At 40.5% G+C, this 24,992-nt stretch overlaps 1 protein-coding gene across 4 annotated transcripts in view; it reads left to right on the plus strand.

The window, feature by feature from the left end:
* The first annotated feature begins 2,561 nt into the window (after positions 1-2,561).
* spock3 (SPARC (osteonectin), cwcv and kazal like domains proteoglycan 3) overlaps positions 2,562-24,992 on the plus strand; it is a 687,897-nt gene continuing 665,466 nt past the window's right edge. For all 4 annotated transcript variants that reach the window (XM_068039972.1, XM_068039987.1, XM_068039980.1 and 1 more), the window contains exons 1-2: positions 2,562-2,668; positions 2,792-2,953. In XM_068039972.1, the coding sequence (XP_067896073.1) occupies positions 2,792-2,953 (162 nt within the window). In that variant the 5' untranslated portion in view covers positions 2,562-2,668. The remainder of the gene's footprint in view (positions 2,669-2,791; positions 2,954-24,992) is intronic.

The raw sequence follows: 24,992 nt of genomic DNA on the forward strand, positions 1-24,992 counted from the left end.
CCTTAACTCCACTGTTGTGTGATTCCGATTTCTGAGCAAAGAGCACAGAGAAGCCAAGTAGCCTGGTCCTTAATGAGTTTTTCTTTTAAATCTGGCCTTTCAGTTACTCACAGGCAATCTCTTAGTGTGTGCCACAAAGGTGACAGTTGTTAATCATCAATTAAAAATAAAACTAGCAGAGAGAAATGCTCATTTTGAACACCAATGTACACTTTAAGATCGTTAAATTGTTTCAACTGTGGATTATTCTTGTAGGTACTAAAGATGGTAAATAAAATATATATAAAATTGGAAGTGCTGGTTAAGTTTTTGTAACTGGACAGTGTTGCACAGGTCGATTTCAGGTGACTGATGTGTGCCCGCTGTGTAGCGTCACGCCAAGCAGCTTTTAACTACGATTTAACAACTTGAAAGGCTGCGAGTGAATGGCTGATGATCGATGTGACCAAGGGTCTTCAATGCAAACTATTTGGCTAATGCTTGCTGTCAGTGATACAGATTTCTAGCGCGTGGTCGGAATATTTTCACTGACAAAACACCTTATGCAAGCTCTGAATTTGTTGGCATAATACATACTTTTAAAATAGCCCTTGTATACTTTAAACGTTGCCAACCCTTGAAACACAAGTAAGCATCATTAGTTTGCGATTTGGGAATTAGCACAATTGCCTTCGTCCATCACACCGCTTATGGTCCACGTTAAAACCCTTTCTAGGACAAGCCCATTGAATTATTAATTATCTTCCCTCAGAGGCGCTTGTAATGCGTTTGTGGTGTTGATACGTGACTGTAACAACGTTATTGGTTAGTGTTACAAACGCCAGGATGGAGTTTAGCCACCTCTTTAGTTCCATAATCTTCACATACACTATGCATCTGATGTTACCTCCATTTATCCATCAACAGGTATCATAAGGATTACCGGAATTCTGTACTCACTCCCCAGGATTTAGATAAGGCATGTACAAGGAATAGTGTTGAATGGTTAATTCGTGCTTTAAAAGCGGCTTCAATTTATTTTTAACATGTTAACGAATACGTCAATATCTCAACACCTGTGTTTTCCAGGTCAAATACGATACTATAGTTGCTGTTTCTTGTTAGAATTTGGCAACATGTTTTAAATGTCATTGTATCAATGTATAGAATTTGAAACAAATTTTAAGGTACTTATATCAGCATAATTTCTAATTTTAAAAAAAAACTTATTTATTTTGCTGCTTTTGTCAACCTCAATGCAGTATCCGGAATGAGATTTTGGTGCGTGTGATTATTATATGCTACCCTGGAAATGGGGTCACGCTGCAGGTGGTCGGAAATGTGCAGCTGCAATTGAATGGGCCTGCGAAATGGTTAGCCGGAGTAGCTGGAGTTCTACTCTTACAATTAATTGAACTAAATGTTTTATTTAGCAAATCATTCACGGTGCAATTAGAATAATAGCAATTCCAGCACCAACAATGACAATTACATTCTGTAGTAAAACGTTAATAGTTATTTAAGATGAGTATAGAGAGTGCTAGGAGTGGATAACAGGTCAATTATTGTCTGCGAGAAAGATAAATTAGCGTTTTTGAGTGTGATTATCGAGCAGAATTGACCAGTTGTGATAACATTCCTAACCGGAATGTTACGGCAGATTTTTCTCCCAAACGCTAATCGATGGCCGCACATTTTCTATTCGCACTTCACCTTTTCAGCACTGGTGACCTTTTATGTACCACGATTTTTAAACGATTTGGAAAAAAATTGCGCGACGATTACAATCAAAGCTCTCCAAAAGGTGGCAATATACCAAAACCCACATCAAGTGTAATGACGCATATGAGGAGAAACTGGAACTTATTGCACTGATGTAAGATGCCAGCCTTTGCCTGCTTTGCTGTACATTCCCCACATTATATCATTTGCTTTATTGGTTTCCTGATTAGAGTTCAAGCAGTAAGAACTCTTCTGCTGTTTTCAACAAAGTGGTCAATGAAATTGTCAGGTTTTGTGCATGTATATCAATCATTTACAACACCACAACCGTGCCAGCATAAGGGGAACAAGTAATATCTTAGGACCAAATGAACTTAGTCTCAGTTTAGACGACCTTCAAGCTGATTTGAGTGCCGTGACTTCGCGTAGAGTATAACACAATTTCACTCACGTCTGTGACGTTAAAAACTATTCACATACATTGCATATTGAAGAAAATGCACAGGGGAAAGTTTAAATCACTCATGAGCAAAGTCTTCGCAACTTAATCCGGAGCCTGGTCACTGGAAAGTTCGCAGGCTCTCACTTTGCCCATTATACAGGTAGTGTCTACAGGACGCATCTGTAGTAGTTTGTTAAAATAGTTTCCACCATTCCACCCGGTGATTTTTATCCATCTACCTAAACAAACCTCCAAGCCCAGGGCACGGCCGCCTGAGGCCGGGCTCGCGCCTCTTCAGAACGCGCCGGGCCCGGGATCGGACTCGCGCGCGCGCGTGTGGAACGCGCCGGGATCGGGATCGCGCGCGTGGAACGCGCCGGGATCGGGATCGCGCGCGCGTGTGGAACGCGCTGGGCTTTGCGCTCACACGCCGATCGCGCGTGCTCGCTGCCTGAACTCCCAGCGCTCGAGCCAGTCGCGTGAGGAGGGAAAGGAGCTGGAGGCTGCAAAGAGCTGCGGCGAAAGGCAAGGGCAATGATATCCAACATTCACATTGGGCATTTAAACAGTATTATTTCAACCTGTTCCTACAGGTCGGGGGGTTTTTTTTCTGTACTGATAGTGTTTTCCACCCTCTCTCTTTTACAGATGATAAAGGTCCTGATCTGTGTTGTTGCTGTAGCCTTCCTTCAAATAGAAGGCAGACAACGGGCGACATCGGACAGCGGCAATTTTCTGGATGATAAACAATGGCTGACTACTATCTCGCAGTATGACAAGGAGCCTGGACACTGGAATAAATTCCGAGACGTATGTACCTGTTTCAGTGCTGTTAAGGTTAAGGGAGCTTTGTGCCTGTGTTTTCCAGCAGGAGTGTATGAGAGGCTCAGAGAGCCTGTCTGGCGCTGTTACTTAACCCGGAGCTCCTGAACTCTGGGCAGTGTGTGTGCACTGCGCTAACTGATCCCATCACCTGGCATTTCTGTCTACAAACTCCCAACAAATGTCCACCTGATTTACACTGTGTTAATGATTCTTCATTCAACTTTACCTTCTACAGTCATAAACACATTGGCAACTAATTTTGCCAAATATCGAAATCAGAAGGGTTAAGGGACCGATATTTTGTTCAGTTACACTGACCCCCCGACGACAGACAAAATCTCTATCCATATCCATTAAAAGTCTGTCATTGATGTGGGGCTGAACGTACGATCCAGCTCGAATTGAGCAGGCAACGCGAAATATTCAAAAACACAAGGGAAAATCGGGGCCACGCAGGTGCCCTACTTGAGCAGGTTACACCAAGTCCTTTTAATATCCCTAGTCTCACAGTATTACTTGACCCGTAACATCTTTGATCTCAATCGATTTGTTTGTTTCACTTGTTTGGACGGTCTGCCGTCAGTTTTTTCTCGCCATTCCGACTGAAATTAACCAATGCATCAAACTGGGACGAATATATCTGGAGTGAAGTAACTGAATTACTGGCATGATGCTTTTGGCTCGTGTGCCGTGGCAAGAGGGCGTTCAAAGAAATTCAACTGTAGTCTGACAATCTGACTAAACACAAACCATTTTAACGGGAGTGCGTATAATTTTTTTTGCGGATTATTAATGAGTCAGTGGAAACCAGAAAACATTAGAGATGTGTGAGACGGAGATGAGCAACAGCCTCCGGCTAAGTGGCACTTGTTTTTGAAGGCCGTTGGTGGGCAAGAGGAAACTGCAGTATTTTCTTAAACATTAAATAGGTGTAAAATCACGACCACCCAGTTGCAGGTACAATGTACCTGTTATTTACATCGGTGTATTTAATGACCCACATACTGCATGAGCAAAAAAACCAACTAGGGACGTGCAATATGATCCGAGACCGCCCACGTCGACAAAGATAAATTAGGTTTGCAGGTTGTATTTTACGTTTATCTACAGAGGTAGACGGCTTAGTTCTAGTGAGTAAATATATGGACATAACGAGCAGACATTAGAATGCTAGACGTTTTCTTGGGCAGATAAAGTTTTTTTTTTCAAGACGAACGAATGCTCTCGGGCGAATTTCATCCTGAAAGGTAACATTATTTATAAGCGAAATTATTTTTTTTAACCCTCAATCTGTTTAAATGTCCTTTGGTACATATGTTAAATATCAAGCTACACCAAGGACGAAAAACATTGCAAAAGCGATGGTGAAAATGAAATATAAAACAAAAGCAAAATACTGCAGCTGCTGAAAATCTCAAATAAAAGCAAGAAAATGCTGGAAAGGTCAGGCAGCATATGCGAAGAGAGAAACAGAGTCAGTGTTTCAGATCAATTATCTCATCAGAACTGGTAAAAAAAAAATAAACTGATTGGAATTAGAAACAAAGGACAGCTGACAAATATGCAATAACAGAAGATGTAATTTCTCCTATTGTAACTTTTCAACATTACCATTGTTTTTCTGTAAATCCATTAAAATTTAAGGTGATGTACATGTTTATATACATGTATTATAACATGAGAAACATTCATTTTTTAAGAACAGAAAAGTGTCATTAGATCTAAAAAGGCCATGTGGGGTAATTTTCTACTTTATCACATGAGCAGTAATCGAGTGGAGTAATCAATGAAATGAAAATTGGTTGGGTTCTACAATTGTTAGGCAAACCATTTTGCCTCATTAACACCCATCAGGCAAGTTGAAAATGACCTCCATCTCTATTTATTTTTGAAGATCAAATCCAACTATTAGCTTTCTCAGTATCTCCCTCAATCCTTCTCCAAAAACAATTCAAATTGTTTCAAATTAATTCTCCCAGTCAATGGCCTTCCTTGGTAATATTATTCCACAACACACTCTGGGTGGAAAAAACTTTTTGATTGATTTCTCCTCTTACTTCTAAGTTCTTAGTTTAATTTCTGTCCTCTGGCATTTAAAACTTTAACCATAGTAATTTCTTTGTAATCGGGAAAACTTCCGTTAAAATACCTCATCTTCAAAGAAAATAAGTCTAACTATCTTACTTCATAGTTAATATCTTGACACCAAGAACCAACTTTGTTGCAATGGTGCCTTGTCAGGTGAAAGGCACTGCCTCACCTAGAATTTTGTGTGTGTGTGTTCATTCAACCAGTTATTCAATGTTGCTGTTGACATAGCTCAAGTTTCGGGCAAGCATAACTGAGCTGAGCAATGGGGCTCTGTGCTGCATCATGATGATGGGATTCCATAAGAAAAACTGCCAGGTGATCAGCAACCAGAGCAGGGGAAAGGAGACCTGGGTTGTGAGATTTAAAGGGAGGGACACAGGGTTGTGATGTGCATATTAAGAACAAGAAGTTCAAGGAAAGTAGTTGACTTTACGAAATGTTTATTGCCTATATCTCTTTGCACCTGTTTCCCATCCTCTTTAACTTTGTTTTCTTATAATGGAAGTTTGCTATAGACAAAAAATACAATGTTTTGCATGTGCATTAAGGGCCCATTATGGCAACATGCTGATTTCATTAGGCTTGTCTAGCTGTGCCAGACCTGTCAAAAGCAGCAACAAAAACAAGAAATGCTGGATTCACTCAGCAGGTCTGGCAGCATCTGTGGAAAGAGAAGCAGAGTTAACGTTTCGGGTCAGTGACCCAGTTCCGAAGAAACGTTAACTCTGCTTCTCATTCCACAGATGCTGCCAGACCTGCTGAGTGAATCCAGCATTTCTTGTTTTTGTTTCAGATTTCCAGCATCCGCAGTATTTTGCTGTCAAAAGCAGCATCAGCTGCCCCAGCTTTGGTTGGCTCTGTACCTTTCAAGACCAGTGATATCTTTCCTATGATTCAGTGACCAGAATTCCATTCCGTACCTCAGACGGAATCTGAATGCTGTCTTACGCTACAACAGTACAAACTTTTTAGATTTGTATTTTAATCCTCTGTGAATGCAACACTGTGCCTTACAGGAGTGAAGCACTGTATGGGCAGTTTTGTAGATTTATCCACTATAAATTCTAGATTTCTTTCTTGATTGCCACATGATGCCAGTATCCCATTCACTACATGCCAGCCCTGTAAATCTGAGGACTGTGATTCCAGCAGTGCCCTCCAGCACTGATTCTACCAGAGTTTGTGGGATAATGGAAAGGCACCATGTGGCTGGCAGGTATCCATATCATCATGGGTGCATCTTGGAACCTGTTTCATCCACTATCCTCTCCCCCAAGACTGCATTCAGCCCCAGGATAAGGGGAACAATTCTATATATTTTTTAAAAACCTAATCCTCCGGGATTTAGATTACTTCTGTTGCCTGGATCTGCTTCTCCCACCAGAGGGACTCACTTCTGCCCTACTGGTAGCTGACATACCTCAGCATAATGATCTCTAGTGTTCTAGCGGGTCTCTTAAGGGATAGGGAAGTGGGAAGTCTGAGTAAAGGGGGTCTCTCCCCTATGTCTCTCTCATTCTGATATGATTATCCTTGTAAGAGGCAATCAGAGGCTCAGCCCCTTGCCACACCTTACAGGGATTTCCCAACAAAGGCTGAAACCTAGAGTTTTTCATTCTCAACCTTTCTCCAAATGGTTCCATGAGACTCCTATTGGAGTTATGATACAAATCCAACAGAAATGCTGAGGAAATTTGGCCCCACTTCCTCTTTTAGCACCTTGCTTCCATAGTCATTGTTTCACAATTACATCATCAGTCATGGCCCAGTGGTAGCATTCTTGTCTGAGTCAGTACGTCATGAGTTCAAACTCCAATTCACTTCAGGGACTTGAGCACATAATCTAGGCTGACAGTTCAGTGTAGTTCCAAGGGAGTGCTACATTGCCAGAGGTGGTGTGAAAGAGCCCACAGCAGTATTCTAAGGAGAGCAAGGGAGTTCTTCATGGTGTTCTGGCTAACATTTATTACTCAAACAACACAACTAAAACAGATTATCTAGCCATTATCAGATTGCTGTTTGTTAGACCCTGCTGTGAACAAATTGGCTGCCACGGTTCCTACATTACAACAGTGACTACACTTCAACAAAATACTCAATTGGCTGTAAAGTGCTTTGGGTTTTCCCGAGGTCATGAACTATATAAATACAAGTCCTTTATTGAACTGTATCTGCCACTTACAGGCCCACCTATCTGAATGATCTATGTTCTGCTGAATCTGATTAAATTATATCTCATTGATTGCCATGCCTCCTATTTTGGTAACATCTGAAACCCTAGAGATTTTACTTAAACCCACATCCAGATAATTTGTTAGCCCGTTTAGTTATCTGTCTATAAAATTTCAACATTTTTTGCTGCCATGATAGATCCCCATTTTTTTCCTCTCTCTCATTCTTCTAACTCAAGCACTTTGTCCATTCTGCTTGCTTTTGTTCCTCCCTGTCTTCCCTCTGCCCCCTCCATGCCACCAAAGCCCTCCCTTCATTACTCTAGCTCTGCTCTGTTCCCTCCCGGGCCAACTCCAATGCCTTTGTTCCATGCCTCTTGCCCACCATATTAAACTCTGCTCGCTTTTAGTAGTTGTAGGGATAACTTCACCCATCCCCACTGCTCACCTATGCTCCATGTATCCTTATACTGCATTCTGACTCCAGTCTCCAAAATACAGGCACGTTGGGATGCTGTTGCAGATTATAAACATAATTTTTAAGCTGGAGGACCATGTTTCCTAACCTTAGTACTATTAAAGCAGCTGATTTTACAGATACTGTAAGCACTACTGCAAATTAAAGCAGAATCAGCTGGTTCAACATTCAGAAAATCAGCTGATTTCCTTATCCTATTGCTAACTAAATTATGTATCCTCTTAAAACATGAGCTGCCAATATGCAGTAGTATTGTGCTTTGGTCTTGACGCAGATGGAAGCAATGTTTTCCTGTCCCACAAACACAAAGCATTGCAAATTCTTCCTGTCTCCCTTCTAGCTATTGTGTTTATTGTTCCTTTCTACTCCCTTGCTCCTGCTGAATCAGAACCACTGGCCTTATTCTAATTCATCCCCAATTCAACATTAAGTCTTAATGCACTCCTTCCAAGTTCCAGATAGCATCTCCTCTTTTGGATCTGATCTTAATCTCTGACCAGCTATGTCATGTCTCTTCTTGCTTCACGAGCTTTTTAAAAATTGGAAATAAAGTAAATCAGAAAAAGAATACATGTTAAACATATGTAGGTACAGTTAGAAATGCATGAGATAGAATGAAACCAAAAAAAAGGACAAATGTCTGGGGAGAGTAAGAAAAAGTAGAAGACAATTGAGCTACAGGGAGAGAGAAAGACTGGGAAACAAATAATAGAAGAATAATACAGAAATAAAGTGTGGGAGCAAACCAGCTACACAATATTTCTTTTTATTTTGTGATGTCTGGGAAATCACTTGGAGTATATTAAAAATAGCAAACGTTGTGAGGCATAACACTCAAAATCTCTTCCTTGTGTGAAAAATTTACATTCACTTTTCTGTTATATTATTTCTCTATTGCCATCTTTTTCACTTTATCCTGTAACTCCTTGTCTTAGACATTCACTGCCAGTATGGAACTTTGTCAAATGCTTTCGTAAAATCCACAGTACCTATATATGTGTAATCTTGGTCTGTGCACCCTTCCTGTTTAGCGCTTCCAGTAACATCTATTATGTTTTTGTCATTTTTCTGTCATTGTCACATTTTTTTCTGTCATTGTCACATTTTCTCCATTACACAATGTCCATCATGCTTTTATCACATGATTTTGTTTGTCTGTTGATGTTAGTTATCACTTGAATCCTGCATTACTTGATCTCCATTGTAGGTGGTGCTGCTCCCTACTTATTTTTTGAAACCTCCAATGTGTGTTTCTTTTTACTTGACACAGGAAGGACCAATTTGAGGCATTCAAGTAAGTTTAGCTGTTATAAAAATTTTTTTTAAATTAACATGTTCCTCCTCACTTGTGGCGCAGTGGTTAGCACCGCAGCCTCACAGCTCCAGCGACCCAGGTTCAATTCTGGGAACTGCCTGTGTGGAGTTTGCAAGTTCTCCCTGTGTCTGCGTGGGTTTTCTCCGGGTGCTCTGGTTTCCTCCCACAAGCCAAAAGACTTGCAGGTTGGTAGGTAAATTGGCCATTATAAATTGCCCCTAGTATAGGTAGGTGGTAGGGAAATATAGGGACAGGTGGGGATGTGGTAGGAATATGGGATTAGTATAGGATTAGTATAAATGGGTGGTTGATGGTCGGCACAGACTCGGTAGGCTGAAGGGCCTGTTTCAGTGCTGTATCTCTAAACTAATCACAGTGAGGGTATCCACGAATTCCTCACCATGTCTGTTTCTGCCACCACTCTACGGTTCCCATTACTGTTGGGCCTTCCTTTTAGACATGGATGACCCCCTTCCTCCACTAGTGATTGAGCCTTGGTTCTCATACCTCCTCCTTCAATCTTGAGCCCCTGTGCCCAGTCCATATTTTGGCCTTGGCCTGCTGTGCTTTCCCTGGCCTGTCTTTGAAGCTTTGCCTGAAATCATGTTGACTTTTAACAAGTTACGTATTTTGTAAGTGTTCACCCATTACTTCTCAAACAATTGGAAAGATTTTCTGAACTATTGATAATTTTTTTTGATCTGCAGTTTTGACATAATGCTTGATCTTATTTTAAATAACTAGCAAATCTCCTGTGCCTTTGCTTACAGTTAGCAGGAGGATACCCTGTTTTATAACCGTATTTTATCAGCCAAGAGCAGAGGCTGGATTTGGGGCCGGGCAGTGCGACCATGGATTTATTTTCTAAACATCTGGATTAGGAAATCAATTTTTAAGATTAATGGGATTGTATTGCAATGCTGGTAACAGGAGGGTGGAGTAATTTTTTTGCAGATAGGACAACTTGGAGCAGGGTCCATCTTAAAAGTGGGGAAGTGATTTTTCTTTTACACAGTAACACTGCAACAGCATTTCTATTTTAAATTACTTTTTTTGTCTCATGAAAATGCAAGCAGTAGTGCAGAGAAAACAAAGTTCCCAAACAGCAATATGTATGTAAATGTTTCTCTCTCTAAATTTCTACAAATATAAGTAAATCTTTATGTCTCAAACTTTCAATAGTAAAAATGAGCTTACAGCTGAGCAGCAACTTGCAATCTTTACCAGAGCCAAGTTCACACAGCACTTGCCCCAAGAAAGGCTGTGGGAAATGACTTGCACTACAGTCAGAAATGTTTGCGATACCCAATATGTGATACAATTACTACAGTGCCACCTATAGGCATCACAGGAAATAATATTACATACAAATGTCACAGGATAGGTGTGGACACACTTAAGGAAAAAGTTCATAGCAACTGTTTACATAGGAATTTTCAAAGAGAATGCAGATATACTGTGTTTAATAAAATTAGATATGGATGAATTTAAGTTAGTTACTTTCTGGTCTAAAGAATTTTTCCTGAATTGGTTCCTTATATCTGTATTTATAAAAGTATAATTATTAATTTCATCCTACTGAGGGCACTTTATCTGTTTACTTAGTTAGATTGTAGGTAGTGAGGAATGTACATAGATGGTCAGTCCAACCTATCATTGCTTTAAGTTGCAGTGTTGGAACCATGGTTGTTGGGTTACATTATTTGAAATTGTTCTAAGGTATTTTCTACAGTTATTTTAATTAGTAGATCATCGATAGAATCAGAATATTAGTGATTCTACCTATCATCAATACCATTTTTTGGAGAAATATTTTCAATACCAACTGTTTCCCAGATAGGCTGTTAAAGAAAAGAATGTTAGTAAAATGGAAAGCTGCCATGTCAGATCACGTGCCTGGAAAAGATCCATTCAGATAACAAAAATGACCAGTTCATTTTTTTAATTGTTACATACCAGCATACTTTCTGTTCCTGAATACAGATTCCGAAATCTTGCACTCATTATATGATCCTCGCTCCTGGACCCCGCGATCATACTCCTAACACTACCAGCCTACATGGTGCCCTAATTCTCCAGGGCTTTTACTCGCCTCCGACCTACTTCCCATGTATCCTGGACTTTATAAAAGAAACAAAAAAAAGATATGCAATTATATAGTGCCTTTCACAACCACTGGATGTCTCAAAGCACTTAACAGCCAATAAAGTACTTTTGAAGTGTAAACACTGATGTAATGTAGGAAACACGACAGCCATTTTGCACATAGCAAGCTCCCACAAACAGCAATGTGATAATGACCAGATAATCTTTTCTTTTGTGATATTGATTGAGGGATAAATATTGGCCTGGATACCAGGGATAACTCCCTTGCTCTTCTTCGAAATCGTGCCATGGGATCTTTTACATCCACTTAAGAGGACAGACAGGGCCATGGTTTAACGTCTCATCCAAAAGATGGTTCCTCCGGCAGTGCAGCACTCCATCAGTACTGCACTGGAGTGTCAGATTCAATTTCTGTGCTTAGGTCCTGGAGTAAGACTTGAACCCATAACCTTCTGACTCAGGTGAGAGTGCTATCAACTGAACCTTGGCTGACACCCAAGTGAAAGTTAAAATTTAACTACCATAGTTCAAATGAACATTCAGCAGTAATCAAACCACTGATTTATACTTTCTGCACAATAGGCATATAATCATGGGATATGAGCTTGAATTATCATTTGCATTCCTGTAAATACTCTAATAAAAACACAATTTTACTTGTTCAATCACTGTAATCAGTGGCATTTCAAATATTTAGAATAAAGTATACCAAAACAATTGGTCAGAAAACCAATTGTATCGCTGGAACTGTGGTGGAGCAGAAAACTCACCCACCAGTAGGCTCCTGCTGTGACCCCGATACAAATTTCCAGATGGGGGCTCATTTAAATAATTTAAAGCCTCTACTTATAACAGTACAACAGGAAAATCTGGCCAATGGAAGCAGCAGAAAGCTGAGTGTTAGTGGCAGGTCAGTCTGAAGATGGAACATGAGCAAAATCTTTTTTTTCCCTCCTGTGATGTTTGGCATTGGCAACAGCAACCATTTCTATTTGGATTGTTGATTTCCTTTTGAACTTTAGGCCTCAGTGTAGGCCCACAGAAGAAATTATGCCTGTTCTCAGCAGACTTGGGTACTACTGGAACTATCAGGAGTAGTTCCAGCAGGATGAGGTAACCAGGCAGAGCTCTCAGACACAACCCACTGTACTCCCATAATGGAAAGGGAAGGATGGGCAGAAAAACTGCTCCATGTTAAGAATGTAATTTACTATGCAGAATGAAATGGATGTAAAAATTCTAGATTTGGGTTAAAAATATTAATTTTGGTCTATTATCTATAAAATATATTACCTCTATATAGTGTATCAGAATTCTTGCCTATATCCCACACTTCCTTTGGTACTTTCCTGTCACTCTGTCATACTTTTCGGCCATACATTGCCTCAGTGTAAAACAGGAGTGAAGCAGAACTGAAGAGTTCGTGAATTCACATATCCAAAGTGAGGCAAGTGGCTAGAAAACTACAAATAAGAAAATACCAAGTATCTTTAATCCAGCCAATCCTGGGTGACTAGTTAAGAGAACCCATGATTAAATAAAAGCAGGTGAAGGAATCAGATTACTTAAAGAAAATCTTAGTCTTTTCGCTATCGTTCTTTTTCTCAGTAACTAAAATTCCGAATGTTTGATATAAGGTTTTGCAAAATAGAAATATTTCACAATAGCATGATTAAATTTATACACTTATTTTCTCTTCAGTAAGGTTTTTTCCTTCAAGGTCTCAGCCTTCAACACCTCAGCCAATCTCAAAAGCCTGTGCTTGCACTCAATGACAGTTTTCTCTCTGTGCTTAAAATTCCCTGGATGCTTCAGTTTGGGTATGTGCAGAATTTTTGACCTTGCATTAGGATGATTCTCTCACTATGCAATGCAAAATCTGTCTTTCTTTATCCTGTAACAGATTTTCTAAGTTAGTTTTTCCAAATTATATGAAAACCAGTTTTGGGAATACATTTTAACAGCTTTATTCATGTAATCAGTGTTTATAAAGTACTTTATGATGACCCAAGGGTTTGATGAGGTACTATATAAATTTGCATGATTTCAATTTTTTTTTTGTGCAAGATTCATATTCAAACTATGATCAAGTCCTTAATTTTTACTTAAAAAAGGGGAAGGTGAGATGAGAGTGATTGCCCCTGATATCAAGGCAGCATTTGACCAAGTGTGGCACCAAGGAACCCTAGCCAAACTGAAGTCAATGGGAATCGGGGAAAACTCTGCACTGGTTGGAGTTATACCTAGCACAAAGTAAGATAGTTGTGGTCATTGGAGGCCAATCATCTCTGCCTCAGGATGTTATTGCAGGAGTTCCTCAGGGTAGTATCCTAGGCCTAACCATCTTCAGCTGCTTCATCAATGACCTTCCCTCCATCATAAGGCCAGAAGCGGGGATGTTCGGTGGTGATTGTATGATGTTCAGTACCATTTGCAATTCCTTAGATACTGAAGCAGTCTGTGTCCATTTGCAGCAAGACCTGGACAACATTCAGGCTTGGGCTGATAAGTCACAAGTAACATACGCGCCACACAAGTGCCAGGCAATGACGATCTCCAATAAGAGAGAATCTAACCATCTCCCTTGACATTCAACGGCATTACCATCACTGAATTCCCCACCATCAATATCCTGGGGGTTACCTTTACCAGAAACTGAACTGGAGCAGCCACATAAATACTGTGGGGTACAACGGCAGGTCAGAGGCTGGGAATGTTGTGGCAAATACCCACCAGCTGACTCCCCAAAGCCTGTCCACCATCTACAAGACAGAAGTCAGGAGTGTGATGGAATACCACAGAGAGTTTGAGCAGAAAGACTGTTTGCTCCTGGACTGAGAAGGTGTCTCATGTCTGCTCCCATCTCTTTCTCACAAGCATCTGAATCCACTGAAGACACATGAACCTCAAGAGAAAAGTCTCCTGTAGCGAACAAGGTTTAAGAACAATATTGGGCTCCAACAAAAAGCAAGATCTACCTTCAGTCAAGGACTCTACAGTGAGTTCGAAGACCTGTAACAAAAACTCTTCAGATATTGCCTCAAACTTTTCCACTTTATTTTTCTTCTCTTTTCTGTCTCTATTTGCATGTGTGTATCGCATATGCTTGCTGGCGTGGGCGCATTGTGTATCCATAGGCGTTAACCAAATTAGAATTTAAGTTTAATAAATTTCAACTTTTCTTTAAACCTAAGAAAACCTGTTTGTGCTGGTTTCTTTGCCTTATAATTGGAAAGTGGTGAAGAAGGATTCAGCAAGGGGGAGCTAAAAACACGATGTGTTTAACATTAAACCCTGTTACAGTAAGACCAGGTGAAAGCTGAGAGGGACCACTAGACCCCTTTCTCACCTGGTGAAAACACAACCTAGGAATATAGGAATTACCAGATGAAAAAGGCCAAGGTCCATCTAGTTTGCCTTCTGCCTTCCTGGTAATCACATGATACGATAATGGAGTTGTTGACTAATCTTAGCACTTAATCTCTATCAGTTAGTTTACAACAGACCCAAATGTGATGCAAGGAAAAACCCTGTAGCGGAGAGCTTTGGGTACCATGCGCTGAATTTTAAGATCCCTTCGGCGGGTGCGCAAAAAGGCGGCGGTCCTACTTGTGCCATGAGTGGCCATACCACCACGATTATGCGATGGGCGGCCATTTTGCATCATGGTGGTGGCCGTCACCCCTGCCCCCCCCCCCCCCCCCCCCTCCGCCAATCACGTGGCAGGGACGGCAATGGAGACGCCGTTGACGGCGTCACCTGATGTTTCTCCCCCCAATTCACACACAAGCCCCTTGCAGAGCTCCCCTGACCCCTGTTCACACACAAGTCCCTTGGACACTCAGCATAACAGTAATGGCCACTGTAAACCCCACTTCCCCTAGGCTCTGGTTCGGTTACCTTCCCTTTTCGCAGCACTGAGGACTCTTGTCTCGGTGACGCCAGCTTTTCAAAGTTGTGTAGCTGAAGGCATGTGAGTGCCGCACATCAACCACAAAATTGAGAAACCTTTGTTGGATCGCGGTGAATTAGATTCAAATTTATTCCAAGCAATTTTTCAAACATTTAAATGATAATGCTGTCGTGTCAGGGCATCAGTACCACCATGGCACTTCCCCGCCTCCGACAGCATCGGCACATTATGGTACAGCACCGGATTTCGTGGCGGACTGCTCTGTGGAGATTCTCAGGGCCACCACCCCCCGCCATGCCACCAAACCCACCTCCGATTGAACAACATTTAGCCCCATAAGTCCAAACTCAACTCTTCCTCTCAAGCATGCTATATTTATCAAATGTCATGTCTCAAATTACTCATACTGTATACCAAAATGTGTTTTTCTGAAAGAAATCCATCTAATTCGTAATTGAATGAATAAATGCTGACTGCTTCCACTATCTCCCTATGGAGCCTGTTCCATAGATTGGCCACGTGCTTACTGAAATATTATTACCCCCTTCAAGCACAGGCTGTCGTTTGGTTCTACTGTTCTGGACAAGGTTGAAATAGCTTGTTATTATCTACGTTAATTAAACCCCTTTTGAATCTTGAAAACAGCAATCACATCAGGCCTCAATCATCTCTTTTTCCAATGAGAATATGACCAATTTACAGAATCATTCCTCATAATTCCATCCCTCCATCTCCTTAATCATTCTGGTTGCTGTCTTCTGAATTGTTTCAGTATCTCCAATATCTTGTGGTGACCAGATTTGTACACAACATTTTAGTTTGTCCATGCCAATGATTTATATACTGGCAGGATTACCTTACTATTTCAGTTCAATACTGACCTTTTTTAATACAGCCCAACGTCTGCTTTGCTTTCCTTACTACCACCAAGCGTTGGTGTGATAGCTTTAGTTTGTCAATCAGGACCCCCGTTCTCTCTTATTTTCCATGTCATTATTTTATACTCTATTTCCATTTCAGTAATAGTCCTTTCCTGTATTTTCTGAACCCATTTGAAGCACATTGCACTGGTATACATTTGTTTTTATCTATCACTTGTCTGCCCAATTCCCATGTATATTTAAAAACTTCTGTAGCTTATCCTGTTCAGATTTAGAATCAACCACCGTCATTAGCTTTGTATCATCTGAAACTTTGTCCACTGTGATTGCAACTGCTAGCTCCAAATCATTTATAGAGAAATTAAACAAAAAGTGGCCCCCAAACAGACCCCGTGGGACTCCACTGCTTAGCATTCTCCCAATCCCTGTGCCAGCACCACCTGGATTTTATTCGTTAACCAATTATATATCCAGTGTAAAATGTTCCACTGATTTCCCACTTTATTTTCAGTACTGGCCTTTACAGAGGTACAAATATCAAACTGTGTCTTTGCTCTGCATTTAATTATTTTAGTTTCCTTTTCCGAAACATGTGAAAATGCAGTAAATTTAAGAAGCTTTGTTTCACATGAAAGCTAATAATTTATTTTTCTTTCCGCAAGATAATCTACCTGAAACAGAAAAACACATGATAGAACATCTGTTCTCTGTTTTGGAATTGTTAAATATAAATGGTCAATGTTTACTAAAATCTTGTTATATGCAGCTGCAGTTAAGAGAAGCATTAATTAATGATTTTCCAAATCTTCATTGATGTGCATTCTTTCTCTACTCCAGCCCCTATGTAGAAAGAAAATAAAATATATACCTCTGAATATTTTTTCAGGAATTCTTTGATATGTACTAGGGATTGTGTGTATATATAATTTACATTTATTATGGCAACAATGTTTATATATACTAAATTTATCAATCAAGGAAGAACTGACTTCAGTATCTGTTTTTCAATTTCTTCTACCAGGCCCCAAGTCACTAATAATGCTACAAAATCACTGGGCACCAAAGCAGTGTTGTCCAAACCTGGGATACTTCCCCATTGTTGTAAAAACCCCATGAGTTCCAGCTAGTGCTTAAAACCCCAGGTCCTCCACCCCCATCCCTCCTCTGGTACTTCTAAACTATATCATCTACTATATTGCTGAACTCCAGTGTCCCCAATCCAGTACAATTTCTAAGACCCATACTTGTTAAAGTTTGGAATCATCCCTTCAATGCTTACTAAACCCAGGATTCCTCCGAACTGCTAAAACCCAGGAAACTCCAGAATACGAGGCCTAGACTCCGTAATGGCACTGGAGATAGTATAATGCCACTGGTGTGCGTATGTTTGATTAAGGCATGATCTAGTCGTGGTATTTAAGATGATTAAAGGAATTGATAGGGTAGCTAGAGATATACTATTTCCTTTGGTGGGGAGTTTAGAACAAGGGGGTATAACCTTTAAAATTAGAGCTAGGTAATTGAACATTTCAAAACTGAGATTGATAAGTTTTTATTAGGCAAGATGTTAGGATTATGGATCCAAATTCGGCGAATTGAGACGAGATACAGATCATCTATGATCTAATTGAATGGCAGATCAGGCTTGGGAGTCTGAAAGTCCTATTCATGTTCCTGCTTTCCTAAAACACACAAATTTGTGAAACAGCTTGTAACTGCAGTCAATATTTGTCATTTGTGGTCTTTAAAGTGAGCTAATTATTGAAACAAAAAAAATGTTTTCACCCATTTTGGGAAAGCTGCAGTTAGTTTTGTAATCTCATTAGTAGTAATAGGCAGCGTTGGTTTTGAGCCCTCTGAGAGGACAAGGATGTCTTTTAAAATGGCAATTCCTTACCACATGATTGCTCTTGAATGAATATTCAATGTCTTAAGAATATGTGCATTAACAGATTTCAGCAGTCAATTGAACATTAATGCTCCATAAAAGAAGAGATATCCTGCATGAGTGTTCACCAGACATAATTGGAAAAAATGTCTACCCTCTTTAAAATTGATGTAGTCTAAGAAGACAATAAAGCAAATACAGATGGTAGCTTTGGGGTGTGGGATAAACTACATGTTTCAGATTGTAGAAATGAACTCAGCTGTGCAACTATGTGCCCTTGTCATTAACCTTTGGGTATTGCAAACACTCTATCACTTCTCTATCTCTTGAGGCAATAGTTTACCATTGAGATCAACAACTGCAGCCCATGTACACACACACACAAAGGCTTTGAAACCCAACTAACAAAAACTGAACTCGCCATTCATTCATCAGTTTGAACCTCATGCCTTCTAATAAAAAAAACTCATCAGCTATGCATATGACAAATGTTTCAAGACTTTACAAAAAAAAAGGGGCTTATCTGTGAGTAGACATTAGGACTGATTTCTGAACTGTTTCTGATGAGAAGCAGTGCTTGCTGAGATAGCAATAACTGGAAAATTACAGACCAGCATGCCATGATTTACTGTACATTTAAATTAGTGGATGGAAAATCAAGGGCTACAGGCCAGTGAGTTCCAGATCAGAGTTTTGAGTTCTGCATCTTATCTGAAGTGCCTGATTAGGAAATCGGCCCTATTATGAAATTCTTGATTGCTGCAATAGGTAATCTGTTGGCAGCTGAAATGATCCATTTGAAGTAAAGGGGAAAGCTTATGAGAACTGTTACGACTGGGTGAGAAAGAGGTCTAGGGTTCCCTTTCAGCCTTCACCTGGTCTTACCGTAACAGGGTTTAATTTTAAGCACACCGTGATTTTAGCTCTTTCTTGGTGAATCCTTGTTCACCGCTTTTCAATTATAAGGCAAAGAAACCAGCACAGACAGGCTTTCTTAGGATTAAAGAAGAAAAGTTGAAATTTATTAAACTTAAACTCTAATTCAGTTAACGCCTACGGATACACGACATGCCCACGCTAGCATGCATATGTGATACATTCAAATAGAGACCGAAAAGAGCAGAAGAAAAAATCAAGTGGAAAAGTTTGAGGCAATATCTGAAGAGTTGTCGTTACGCTTCTTCAAGTCACTATAGAGTCCTTGATTGTAGGTAGATCTTGCATTTCGTTGGGGCTCAGTATTCTCCTTAAACTTTGTTTACTGTAGGAGACTTTTCACTCTTTGGGTTCATGTGTCCAGTGGATTCGGAGGCTTGCGAGAAAGAGATGGGAACAGACAGGAGAGAGATTTTCTTAGTCCAGGAGCAAACAGACTTTCTGCCCAAACTGTTTGTAAAAATTCAAAAAACTCAGGTTGCCCAGCAGGTTAGTCATGTGACTAGCTGGTTTGACCATGTCTGTTTGTGTATTTGGCCATCTTAGCAGCCAACCTGGAATGCGAGCTCCCCCACCTTCAATGTGTGGTGATCAAAGGTCCATTGTGGGTTGAATGTCAGGGAATGGCTGCTTTCTCCTTCCAAACACTGTCTGTTAATATGCAGATGTCTTTTACAGCCACGGCTGATCTGTTCATCAAGTCCTCCCCTCACTCCAGCAACAGTTTAAAATCAATGTGCTTCATTCTTGGCAGGTGGGAGCCTAGCATGACAGAGCTAACAGATTAAAAAATCTATTTTCCTTTCTCTTTCATTACCACCTCCCTTCCTAGATTAAGGATTTACCATATATATCAAACATACTAAAAAAAAACTTTATTAGTTGCGTATGATTTTCAATAACCCTGCAATAATGTCATGTCGTTTTTTTTTTAAAAAAACCTTTTGTAAAGGTTGCATATCAGGGACGTGAGAGTAAATTTTATGAATTTGTATTTGTGTATGGCGGTTAGGCTGTGTAGGAATTCCAGTCCATTAAATCCTAGGGTCTGATGTTACTCTGATGAAGGTGGATGGGTATCCGTGTCTGAGCGCCAGAAGTGGGATATTGGTGTCTCGGAGCATTGGGATGGCAGTATACCGGTTTGGGAGTGCTGGGAAGGATTACAATATCTGTGACCAAGAGAGAAGTTCTGAGTCCTGGGTTTAGGACATTTGGGGCAGTCAGAGTCTGGCATTATTGGATTCTTGCATTGTTGGGGATGCAAGATCAAGTAAATTTAAACTACCCTTTATCCTTTTTAGGCCATCAGGCACCTGCTCCCCCTGCCCCATTGCGGTTTCCATTTTAAAATTCCTGTACTGAAGTAGTGAGTTTGCTGAAGTTTACAATCTTTAGTTGTAGAATCATTTACGGCGCAGAAGGAGGCCATTTGACCCATCAAGCCCATGCTGGCCCTCCACGGAGCTGTTCAGTCAGTACCACTCCCCTGCTCAATTCTTGTAGCTCTGCAAGTCTATTTCCTTCAAGTGGCCATCTAATTTCCTTTTGAAGTCATTTATTGTCTCTGTTTCCACCACCCAAGTGGGCAGTGAGTTGCAGGTCATTACCACCTATTGCGTAAAAAGTTCTTCCTAATATCCCCCCTCTATCTCTTGCCCAAAACCTTCAATCTGTGTCCCGTGGTCCTTGTACCATTAGTTAATGGAAACAGTTTTTCCTTCTCTAACTTATCAAAGCCTGTCATAATCTTGTCCATTTGTAATAAACCCCTCGCGCTCCTTTTTTTCTATGGAGAACAACCCCAGTTTTTCCAATCTAACCTTGTAACTAAAATTCCCCATCCCTGGAATCATTCTGGTGAATCTCCTCTGCACTCCAAGGCCCCTCACATCCTTCCTAAAGTGTTATAACCAGAACTGGATGCAATACTGCAGTTGGGCCTAACCAGAGCTTTATAAAGCATAACTTCCCTTTTATACTCAATGCATCTGTTTATAAAGCCCAAAATCATCATATGCTTTCCTAACCCCACACTCAATATGTCCTGTCACCTTCAAAGATCTCTGCACATGCATTCCCAGGTCCTTCTGTTCCTGCACACTCTTTAGAACTGTACCTTTAAGTATGTATTGCCTCTCCCTATTCCTTCTGCCAAAATGCATCACCTCACACTTGCCTGTATTAAATTCCATGTGCCACCTCTCTGTCCATTCTGCTAGCCTGTCTATGTACTGTCGCAGGGGGTTCATAGCATCCTCATTGTTTGCCACGCCTCCAAGTTTGATGTCATCAGCAAATCTTGAGGCTTTACTCTATATTCCAAAATCCAATTAATTTTTAATCAAAAAAAGCAGTGGTTCCATTTACTACGACTTGCTGTTTTCTGTCCTTAAGCCAATTTTTTATCCAATCGGACACTGCCCATGCTGTTCCATGAGCCTCAATTTTATCAACCAGTCTTTATGTGGTGTGGTATTGTACCTTATCAAACACTTTCCTAAAGTCCATATAAACAACACTCACTGCATTCCCTTCATCAACCTTAGCTGTTACTTAATCAAAAAATTCAATTAATTTAGCCAAACATGATCTGCCTTTTACAAATCCATGCTGGTTATCCTGAATTAACTTGAACCTCTCCAAACATGTGTTGATTTTTTCCCCCTGATTATTATTTCTAAAACCTTACCCACCACTGACAAATTAACTAGCCTGTAGTTGCTAACACTGTCCTTGCGTGCTTTCTTGAATAAGGGCGTCACATTTGCCACCCTCATCCTCTGGCACCTCTCCCATATCCAGGGAAGATTAAAAGATTATGGCAAGCCCTTCCGCTATTTGCAACCAGCTGAGAGATGTTATAGCACTACTTCTGGAGCAACCTAGAGGATAGGAACAGTCAGTGCTACCAATGGACAAAATATTTATGCAGACATTAGTGTTAGCATAACCTGTTGATTTCAATGGACATGCATTAGATAGGCAATACTCAGGCATCACCAGTGTCATTGAAGCATTACTTGGAAAAAAAAACAACAGGGAACAGGTGTAACACAGGAAGTATTTTATATATGTTCATACGTATAACTTTATATTGGAATTTGAGAATCTTGTATCCTATTATAGTGCAATATATTGAATCTTTCCCATGCACTTGAGAAATGTTAGCATGATGCTTAAATGTTTCATAGTATCAGAAAAGTTGAAAAATACAGTACCTTTTTAACTGCAATCAAGTTATATTGTAGATAACTGAGAGTGAAGCAATAGGATGTATAATTGTCTGATTGCTTTGTTTGCTTTCAGGCTCTCTCTTTTCAAAAGTATGTCATCCTGGCACTCAGTTTCAACTTCTTTGTATTGCATTGGGATTCCCAGGGTTTTTCCAGGGAGGATGAGTGCTTTTGAGGAAGCTGGTCTTGAGCGTTGAGCCAGGTCCTGCCTCCGCCTCCACCCCCCGGTTGTCGCAACCGCATCTACTCTTACATTCCACGTGTGTGCGCGCGTGAAGAAACAGATCGGGAAGGGAAAAAGGAAGGTGGCTTTTAGTGGGCGGTGGGGGGGGGGGGGGAAGGTTACGATAAGCCGATTAAATTCTCTTTGAAATCACATTCGCAATGGATGCAGGCCTGGAATGAGTGTACATTTCTCTGTTAATTGAAGGTTCAATTGAAGACGGTGGGTGACTTGTAGCTCTCACCGCTGTTCAATGTAGATTTCGGATTTTGCAGCAGGGCACACGCTTGGCTGGAACACAAACTGTTAGGATGTTGCCTTTCTTTTTCTTTTTTCTCTCTTCTTTTCTCCTCTCCCCTTCCGCCTCTCCCCCCCCCCCCCCCCCCACCCCCCCCCCCCAGAGATATGTTTAGAGACATTAATCAAGGACAAATGTAATTGGCACGTGGAAAGATATGGGTTAAAACATGAAAACCAGCATGGATTTGTTCAAGTGAAATTGTGTTTTTTGATGTAGCAAAAGGATGGAAGTGGGTCATGTAGTGTTAGGTATATGGACTTGTGGATTCATAGAATGATGCAACACAAAAAGAGGTCATTTGGGCCATCATGTCTGTGCTGGTCTTTGATTGAGCTGTTCAACTTTCAATAGGTGCTTGATAAAGTGACACAAAATAGAGTTGTTAGCAAAATTGAAGCCAATGAAATTAATGGGGAAAGGGCTAAGTGGATAAGAAATTGACTAAGGGACAGAAAGCAGAGTTGTGGTGGACAGTTGTTACTTAGACTGGGGGCAAATATACAGTATTATTTTCCAGGTACTGGCATTAGGAGCACTGCTGTTTCTGATATATATTTATGATCTGGACTTATACATAAGCAGCATAATTTCAAAGTTTTACGATGGCATGCAGCTCAAATGTAGTAAACTGTGATAATAAGAGACATAAACAGATTGGTAAAAGGGAGAGGCACATGACAGATAAAATTTAATAGACTAATCTGAAGTGATCAGTTTTGGTACAAAGAATGAGGAGAGGCAAGATAAGCTAAATACACAATTTTAAAGGTGGTCCAGGGACAGAGACACAAGTCTATGAAGGTGACAGGACAGGTTAAAAATGAAATCCTTGGCTTTATAAGTAGAGGCATAGAGTATTGAAGTAAGGAAGTGTTCAGTTCTGGGCACCACACTTTAGGAAGGATGTCAAGGCCTTAGTGCATTGGAGATTTACTAGCATGGTACCAGGGATTAGGGGCTTCAATTATATGGTGAGATTGGGGAAGCTGAGGTATTCTCTTACTTTCTTGGCTGTACAGAAGAGATTTGATAGAGCTGTTTAAAATTGTGAAGAGTTTTGACCTAGTAAGGAGAAACTCTTTGCAGTAGCTGAAGGGACGTTAACCAGAGGGCACAGCTTTAAGGTGATTGGCAAAAGAACTAGAGGTGACATGAGGACTTTTTGTTTTTACACAAGGAATGTTGTGATCTGGAATGCACTGCCTGAAAGGATGATGGAAGCAGATTCACAAGTGACTTTCGAAAGGAACTTGGAAAAAAATTACAAAGATAGGAGGAAAGAGTAGGGGAGTGGGATTAATTGGGTTGGATAGCTCTTTCAAAAGCTAGCACAGGCACGATGGGCTGAATGTCTGCTTTCTGTGCTGTAAGATTTCTATGATTCCATAACACATTATATTATATTTGTTGCAATATATAGGTGTTTTCCCTGTGTAAGGCAGAGTATTTTTCTGTAAAATAACCTGTCTGCCTCACAGTTATTATAACTCTGCTCTAGTGTCGCAACGATGTAAAAAAAAAATTACTCCAGTTTCATCCCCTCAGCTTGACACCACTGAGGCTCCTTGAACATGTTGATCTTGTAACACTCCTCTCTGTACTCTATTGTTTCATTTTGCACCATAGGCAAAAGATTTTGCCGTGATGTTCACTTATTTTGCGGTGAAGTTGTTATCCAATATTATATTTTCTGGGTTACTTCTAATTATTTTCCTGCAATTGGTCATGTGCCTTCAAATTCACATGGAAGACTTTAAGTGCTTCTGTGGTCTGCAGTCTGTGCACCCACCCCCCCCCCCCCCCCAATTAATGTTTAAAAAGCTCCTGTGGCAGAAATGGTTTGGAGGTTCACTATGGATAATTCGTCAGGGCTGACTACAGAAAATCTTGGGCTGTCACTTCAGTGTTAGGGCGGCGCAGTGGTTAGCACCGCAGCCTCACGGCTCCAGGGACCCGGGTTCAATTCTGGGTACTGCCTGTGCGGAGTTTGCAAGTTCTCCCTGTGACCGCGTGGGTTTTCGCCGGGTGCTCCGGTTTCCTCCCACCGCCAAAGACTTGCAGGTGATAGGTAAATTGGCCATTGTAAATTGCCCCTAGTGTAGGTAGGTGGTAGGGAATATGGGATTACTGTAGGGTTAGTATAAATGGGTGGTTGTTAGTCGGCACAGACTTGGTGGGCCGAAGGGCCTGTTTCAATGCTGTGTCTCTAAATAAATAAATAAAACATATTCAGTTATGTGTCTTTAAGTATATTGCAGTGATTTGAGGAAAATAAAACATGATTAACAATTATACCTTTCATACTCTTTGCACTCCTAGTGGTTCATAGTGATAAACAAAACACTTGGAAAATGCTACAGTTAGGAAAGAAATAATGAGCAACATCTAAACATAATAGAGGAATCTGGCAGATTTGCTGAAAATCAACCCTTGAATAAATTTCATGCAGTTTTGCTAATAAGCCTCTATTAATTACACTGATAAA

This window comes from Heterodontus francisci, chromosome 1 (assembly GCF_036365525.1).
Source record: "Heterodontus francisci isolate sHetFra1 chromosome 1, sHetFra1.hap1, whole genome shotgun sequence".
Lineage (NCBI taxonomy): Eukaryota > Metazoa > Chordata > Chondrichthyes > Heterodontiformes > Heterodontidae > Heterodontus > Heterodontus francisci.